Source organism: Copadichromis virginalis, linkage group LG20 (genome assembly GCF_057382275.1).
Source record: "Copadichromis virginalis isolate Kocher_CV1m ecotype Utaka linkage group LG20, C_Virginalis_male_GT1.1, whole genome shotgun sequence".
NCBI classification, from domain to species: Eukaryota; Metazoa; Chordata; class Actinopteri; order Cichliformes; family Cichlidae; genus Copadichromis; species Copadichromis virginalis.
In genome coordinates this window covers 2,559,199-2,567,042 of record NC_140637.1, presented here as the reverse complement: position 1 = coordinate 2,567,042, position 7,844 = coordinate 2,559,199, and the positions used below count along the sequence as shown (strand labels likewise).

Here is a 7,844-nt window from a genome sequence, read left to right as displayed (position 1 = left end):
TTTGTTCAAGTAGCGAGAGAAACCGTGAAACTAATGGGCATATTTCATTTCCACCGTATTTTTCAGAGCCTGCTTTTCTTGAAATAAAAAATGTAAATCTTAACTTTATTCCTCAGATAAACTTTTTTCTTAATGTGTATTCGTGTGTGTAGATAGATAGATAGATAGATAGATAGATAGATAGATAGATAGATAGATAGATAGATAGATAGATAGATAGATAGATAGATAGATAGATAGATAGATAGATAGATAGATAGATAGATAGATAGATAGATAGAGACTAAAGGCAGCCAACATCCAAAGAAGAGCTTTGAATATCCTTCAAGAACCCTGAAAATTTTTTTCTGAAGACTATTTAAAGAAATTATATGAAGAGAGTTCAAGCTGTGTTGAAGAATAACAGTGGTCATACCAAATGTTTACTTTCAAGCGCTGAAAGTTCTGTATATTATTCTGTATATTAATAAGAATAGACATCTGACTATTTTACAGAATAGACAATATAAACATATTTAAAATTAAAGGAATTTGAAATGTACATTGTTCCTTGGTTTAGTGTCTGGAAGAGAGTCCTGTCTCAGTCAATTATAGAGGATGTGAGAGGGCGGGTGTGTGTGTTTAGGGCACGGATGGCTTGGGGATAGAAGCTCCTCTTGAGTCTCTCTGTCCTTGCCCGGATGATGCGGAACCTTCTACCAGATTGCAGAAGTTGGAACAGTTTGTTGCCAGGATGGGACGGGTCCTTCAGTATCTGCGCTGCTCTAGTCCGACATTTCCCACTTTCTTAGCAAAATGTGAAAAAAATATAAAGTATTGTGCATGTACCAATTAAACCTGTATATATCAGAGTAGTTATATCTCCCAATTTAAATCCCTCTTATGAGCTAATTATCATGTTATTACAATGTTATTAGGGTGCAGTAAAGTAAAAGTGAACAAATATTATGTTAAAAAAAACGAATAAAATATGAACAAAAAAAACCCAAAAAAGTTAAACGTAAAGCTAACGAACAAGCTAGTAAATTTGGCAAAACCGCCAACCATCGGCCAATGCACCGAGCTGGAAGTGAACTATCTTGACTGCAGAGTGTGTCTTTGGCAGCAGGCGGGATCTGCTGATCGTGCGCTGTCGGCCGGAGTCGGGCGGGCCGGTGTGCAGAGCAGCGTGGTCCGTCCTGAGCCTGACTGAGACCCGCGGGGGGAAAAGTTACTCTCGAGTTCGCGGACACACTGCCAACATGTCTGGAGATGATGAGACGCAGGAGCAAACCATCGCCGATGACTTGGTGGTTACCAAGTACAAGATGGGCGCCGAGATTGCAAACCGTAAGTAAATACATCGCTAACGAGGCGTTTTGATCTCTTACAAGTACCAGAGCCGTGCCTGATGTTAGCTAGCAGTGCCAGCTAGTCATATGCAGGCAGCAGCTATGCCATGTGCCGCAGCAGTGCATCGATAACAAGAAGATCACATTAGGAAGCGGGGGCTTTTTTTAAATAAACAAATAAAATACGGGTTTTATGATCATTTACGCCTAGATTTCTTTTCAAAGCTATCCGCACACGTTTAGCGCCATGTAGCTGTCACAGCAGCACACCGGTAAGCTAGGAAGCTATGTGGCTGGGCTAGCTGGCTATCAGGCGTTAGCTAGCTGTAACTGCTAACGTTAACAGATAACAATGGCAAGTACAAATGACACGCAAGGGTTCAAAATAAGGCAGCTCACATTTAAACGCATGTGTGCAGTGAATTCAGATCCGTACAAATTAAGTTTAATTTAACTTTGCTGGTGACCTGATTGACTAATACGATGTAATTAAAGGTAATAACTGGCGTAAGCAGAGACCGTTTAAACCGACTTTCTCTGTGGCACTATTAATTGTGCTTTAATTCTAGGCTGCCTGTCAGACATTAACATTTATCAACATACCTGATGTTGGAAAAAAAAGAAGAAAAAAGCATTTGTTCACGATCCTTTTTTTAATACAGAGACTGGGTGTTTTTCATCCCCAGCCCTTCTCTGTATGATGCACGAGATCACATGATATGCTGGTCCTTTACATCAGTGGCAGCATGTCCTTATTATGATTTATGTATGATAAGCTGATCTTGATTTAAGACACCTAATTCACTCTCGTCAATGCGCAGATTTGGGCAGACCCACAGCTGTCAGGCAGTCTGTCAAACGTTAATCTCACAGCAAATGTGAAATGGGTTTATCTGTGCCCTCTGATGACAAGAGGAGCACTGTCTCTCCTGCTAATTCTAAACGTTTGGTGGGCCTAAACAGCTGATTGACCCAGGATTAATCAGCAATTAAAGTTATGATGAAAAGAGTATTTCAGGCACTTGTCTGCCGTCTGTTATTTAAACACCATATTAACCAGTTTAATGGCTCTCTTATCTCTTGCCCTGCAGAAGCTCTGAAGGCTGTAGTAGAGGCAGCTAAAACTGGCGTCTCCGTGCTCAGCCTGTGCGAAAAGGGAGATGCCTTCATTGTGGCAGAAACTGGAAAGATCTTCAAGAGGGAAAAGGAAATGAAGAAAGGTATTTTTTTCTTTCTCTTGCTCTTTCTTTCTTTTGGGCTTTTCATTATTCGCCAATCTGACTCAGCACTCCCTCATTCACTCTCTTTCCTTCCCAGGTATCGCTTTTCCTACATGCGTTTCTGTTAACAACTGCGTGTGCCATTTCTCCCCTCTGAAGAGTGATCCTGAAGTCATACTGAAGGATGGCGATCTTGTCAAAATGTAAGCTTCTGATTTTATGCTCCCCATCCTACGGCAAGGTGGGAAAAAAGCACTGAAAACATAAACTAAGCCGAAATTTAACCACCTCCTGTTTGCGTGCAGTGATCTCGGTGTGCACGTCGACGGCTTCATCTCAAACGTGGCTCACAGCTTCATTGTCGGCGTGACCAAGGTATGAGGAATACACCCGCCCTGTAGCAATCAAATGCTTGATTTCCTCCAATAATCCCAATAGGTCTTTAGGTCTTTAACTTACCTCTCGTGTCTCTGCAGGACAACCCACTGACAGGACGTAAGGCGGACGTCATTAAGGCAGCTCACCTCTGTGCTGAAGCCGCTCTCCGCCTCGTCAAGCCAGGAAACCAGGTAAAGCTCTCCCACTGACCAGATCTGTGTGACCAGATAGCCGTTTAGACCTCTTCTCATAATCACCGCTGTTTGTTTTTCATCAGAACACGCAGGTCACGGAAGCCTGGAACAAGATTGCAAAGTCATTCAAGTGCTCCCCCATTGAGGGTGAGTGTTTGTGAACACTCTTTGGTTTCGGTTTCTAGATGTGATTTTGGGCCACTTGACTCATTTTAGTTTTTGAATGTCCGCAGGCATGCTCTCTCATCAGCTCAAACAGCACGTAATCGACGGGGAGAAAACAATCATCCAGAATCCATCGGACCAGCAAAAGTGAGTTCTGTCAGCTGGTGCGTATAGTGGTCGATGTGTAGTCTTTGACCAGTAGCTCACCTCGTTGTGTGGTATTTGCAGAAAGGACCACGAGAAGGCCGAGTTTGAGGTGCATGAAGTATACGCAGTGGATGTGCTCGTCAGCACCGGAGAGGGAAAGGTGAGAAGGATTGAAGTGTATGGTCAACTGTTTAGTTTGGGGGGGTTTTTTCCGCTCAGTATGAAGAATTTGTTAATTTATTTATTTAAATAAGGCAAAGGATGGAGGTCAAAGGACCACAGTTTACAAACGAGACCCCAACAAGGTGTACGGCTTGAAGATGAAGACGTCTCGGACATTCTTCAGCGAGATGGAGAGACGCTTCGATACCATGCCTTTCACTCTGAGGTAGCATCTTTTAACCCCAGTTTAGAGATTTCTTGTATTTCTGCCTTTTCATTTTATTATTACAGAAATTGGTTTGCACCTTCATCCACTTATTTTTCTTTCCATTGTCTTCAGAGCGTTTGAGGATGAAGCAAAGGCCAGGTTGGGGGTGGTGGAGTGTGCCAAACATGAGCTGGTGCAGCCCTTCACTGTACTGCAAGAGAAAGAGGGTGAGCACCACTGTGTATTTAGGAGTGAGCGTGCACTATAAGTGGTCGGTCGACGTGTTCAGCGACGACACGTGAAAACATGCAGCTGTTATTTGTTTAGCCTGATTGGGTTCATGTCTTATTCTGACCCAGTATCATAATAATCCAGTCAGAATTCCTGGTATTTCAAAGGGGTGTGCAACTTTTTTCTTGCAAACTTAGCACTAGCAATACGTCTCTAATCCAACACGTAATAAAAACTTGCTGTTGCAGTTAAAGTAAATGATAACATTTTTAAAAAGAGACATAAATGGAGAGACAAAAAGTGGAAGGACTTGCTTTGGAGGTAGGCATAGACGAGCATGAGTGTTGACTGTGCAGCCCTTCTTGCAGCAGTCGGGCCCTCCACTTCACGGCCTTCACCGTTACATGTCTGAGTGCAGCGGGAGAAACTGAGGTCCAGGTGGCTGCATACTGGCTGGTCAGCTCCGAGTGATAGACTCTCTGCAGTATAGGGACAACAGGCCATAGTTTAACAGTCTTTTAGTGTGTTAGGTAAAGGAAGCCTTGTTATGACTTTTAAGTTTCTCTGCATAGATCTTGTTGACCGATTTTGCCCGTCTCCACAATAGTTCTCCCACCTCCATCTCATCCTGTCACTGTCATCCTTCTGTCCCGCCAACCCTCCTCCCTCACTACATCTATGAATATTCTCTGTGATCTTCGCTCCTGTTCGTCCCAACCATGTCAGCCTTGCCTCTCTCACTTTGCCTCCAAATTGCTCGACCTAAGCTGATCTAATCACATCTAATCCTGCCCGTCTCGATCACGTCCAATGAAAGTCTCAGCATCCACCTCCAGTTCAGCCTCCTGTCTTTTTGTTAGTGCCACCATCTCCAAACCGTATCGGTCTCACTATCATCTTGTAAGCCGTCCCTTTCACTCTTCTGTCGCACATCAAAAATGAAAAAAAAAACAACCTTCTTTGGCCACTAGATGTCTCTGTTGACAAACAATGATGGAAAAACAGGAACCGTGGAGGTGTCTACTACTACTTCTATAACTGTGAACCCTCTGTGTTCAGGCGAGTTCGTTGCCCAGTTTAAGTTCACCGTGCTGCTCATGGCCAACGGACCTCTGCGGATCACCAACAGCCTCTTTGAGCCAGAACTCTACAAGTCTGAGCACGAGGTGGAGGACCCAGAGCTGAAGGTAATACATGGTTTTAATACACAGTCCTCCTCCTGAGGACGATTAGACTAATGGGACTGCTGTGTCTCGTCTGTTAGCTGACTTCGCACTTGCAAAACCATTATGTGTTGATGTATTTAATGCTGTAGCTCATCGGGTTGTGAAAGTCATATTTGTCTACTCCTCCCTCTCCCACTAAAGGCTTTACTTCAAAGCTCAGCCAGCCGTAAGACTCAGAAGAAGAAGAAAAAGAAGGTGAGATCCAGGACGCTGTGATTCTGTATCTCACTTTAATGCTGTTGACAAGTTTCTGCTCTAACGTCGATCCTTTCTTTTAAAAAAAGGCTTCAAAGACAGTGGAGAATGCAACAGGACAGCCGATGGAGACCGAGGCCGCAGAATAAATCGATGCTCCAATAAATTGTGACAGACATGATCCAAAGAACAGACGTCACGAATCCTTCTGTCCCAGCTGTGTGAGGCACTTGTGGGCAAACTGCTGCAAATACCTCTGAGTCTAACTGATGTCAGTTTGGGATGATGCTGCTCCTTAAATCTGTCACTCCCACTAGAACACACTCTCTCATACAAAACACACACTTATATCTCTAGTAAATTTTACTGCCTTTGAGACATCCTTATTCTCTTAACAGTGGTCTGCTACCAGAGAGGATATTTTGGTCAAGGGCATATTCTCACTGGAAAATGCCACCATTTGACTGACCTTGAGCCTTCCATTCATTCTCCAACTGTAGTGAAAGATGTGGAAAATAAAAAGAGTTCGACCGAGCAGCCAAGGATGGCGACTGCACAGCACTGCGTCAGTGTAATTGTGTGACATTAAGATATGAGGTCTTTGAAGTGAAGCCACGCCTCTGTCATGAGTTTAACTTGTCGTGGGCATAAATGTGGACGTCTGTCCCGATTCATCACATCATCCCCCATCGTTCAGTTTAATTGCAGCATTTATACCGCTCTTGCTTGGTTTGTGCTCCACTGTACGCTCGTAAGCCTCTGCTATAAGTTACTCCTAACAGTTTCTAAAGTCAACATTTAGGACCTCCCACATCTAACCAGTAAAAACAAATTGATTTCTTTTCCTCGGTTGTGGATGGTCTTAACTCCTGCCAAGGGTTCACCACTGAGTCTGACAGTCTGTGTTTACATAAGAAGTCCATACCTGTTAAATATATGGATGCTTTTGTAAAACAAATCCCACTTTTAGAGACTATTTTTGGAAACATTAAAAAACCACCTGACATCATTTGTGTGCGTTCTGTTTTGGTGTATTCATGAATAAAAGATTGTTTTTACATTTTAAGAAGGTTAATGGACAACCGCTCTGAGTAGTTCTGCTCATTATTCCATCTTCTTTATCGAGGGTCTGATCCCAGAGGGTTGGGACGCGAGCCACTGGCCATGCTGGAGGATCGGGATTAAATTACGCCCACATGATTGAGAGATCTTGTGTTTGGTTCACAGTAGCTGCATGAAAAAGTTGAGGGAACAATTTAATCACATTTAATTTTGATGGATCAAATATACAAGCTGAATATCTTTACTGGTATATATTGTGTAATTTGTCGAGAGAATCTCCACGTCTTTGAGGGCTGGATTCAAAGTCACTCCTATAATGATGCTCAGGAGTGTGTGGCCCCATGTGCCTGTGTGCACTATGTTAACACCTAGATATGCTCCTCTTGAGACAGCAGATGGTGTCCTGGGCCTTATGTCCTAGACTTGGATCTGAATATGTGAACTTCCAGTGACTTCGTCATCCAAGAACTGTGGGGCTGGGTCTTACCCTATACCAGGAGGATTACTGCGACTGGAACAACAGAAGCCTGAGTTTGGTACAGATTAGCATGTGGACGTTTGTGCAACCTTCCAAGGATGCCTTTTCACACTATCACCCTCTGACCCTCTACCAAACTGGTCATGCTTGATGATGTCGCAGGCAGACTCTTTCATGCCTGTCACACATGCTCAAGTGTTTCATATGTGAAGTGAACGGGCAGTTCTGGTGACTCCATAGTGCTGGGGTCCGGGCACAGAACTCCTATGCCTCTTCATGGAGTATACACACACTACCCTCCAGTTATTTATTGCAATTCAAGTCGTTCAAGTCCACTGATAGCTTAAAATGGTACAAAGGTAAGTGGTGAACTGCCAGAGGTTAAAAAAGGTAATGTTACCCAAAATTGAAAATGTACAATTCAGAATTATACAAAAAGGCCTTTTTCAGGTAACACAAAATAGGATAACAATGTAAAGCTGTTCTGCAGCAATGGAGTTTGATAAAGCCTTGAAGGCTGGTGCTACAAATTCCTGCAGGGGTTCCACATTTTCTGGATTTCTTACAAACCCCCTCTGTCTGCATAAAACTCTGTGAAAAACACTGCGGTACCTCGTGATCAGTTGAACAGTATTGTACTGCAGAAATTAGTGTGTTGCTACAGAATTGGCAAGAAAAAGGCAATTAACAATGGAAGAGAGACAGACCATCATGACACTTACAAATGTAGGTCTTTCCTGCAGAGAAATTGCAAAGAAAGTCAACGTGTCAATGAGTACAGTTTCCTTTACCATCAAAAGTCACTCAGAAACTGGGGCAAACTGACAGAGGAAGAGGTCTGGCAAAC

At 43.3% G+C, this 7,844-nt stretch overlaps 1 protein-coding gene across 1 annotated transcript; it reads left to right on the top strand.

The window, feature by feature from the left end:
• Positions 1–1,100: 1,100 nt before the first annotated feature.
• On the top strand, positions 1,101–6,466 carry pa2g4b (proliferation-associated 2G4, b). Its single transcript, XM_085444046.1, has 13 exons — positions 1,101–1,329; positions 2,423–2,551; positions 2,649–2,754; positions 2,857–2,926; positions 3,028–3,120; positions 3,207–3,270; positions 3,357–3,435; positions 3,517–3,595; positions 3,690–3,823; positions 3,938–4,032; positions 5,096–5,223; positions 5,404–5,457; positions 5,547–6,466. Exons 1-13 carry the CDS (start codon positions 1,242–1,244, stop codon positions 5,604–5,606), a joined length of 1,179 nt encoding a protein of 392 aa, XP_085300172.1. The 5' UTR covers positions 1,101–1,241; the 3' UTR covers positions 5,607–6,466.
• The last annotated feature ends 1,378 nt before the right edge of the window (positions 6,467–7,844 follow it).

Bases quoted from the DNA above. Each gene is read 5' to 3' on its own strand.
- pa2g4b (XM_085444046.1), top strand. From the start codon at position 1,242: ATGTCTGGAGATGATGAGACGCAGGAGCAAACCATCGCCGATGACTTG. The intron at 1,330-2,422 runs GTAAGTAAATAC...CTTGCCCTGCAG, and splicing joins GGGCGCCGAGATTGCAAACC to AAGCTCTGAAGGCTGTAGTA. The intron at 2,927-3,027 runs GTATGAGGAATA...GTGTCTCTGCAG, and splicing joins TCATTGTCGGCGTGACCAAG to GACAACCCACTGACAGGACG.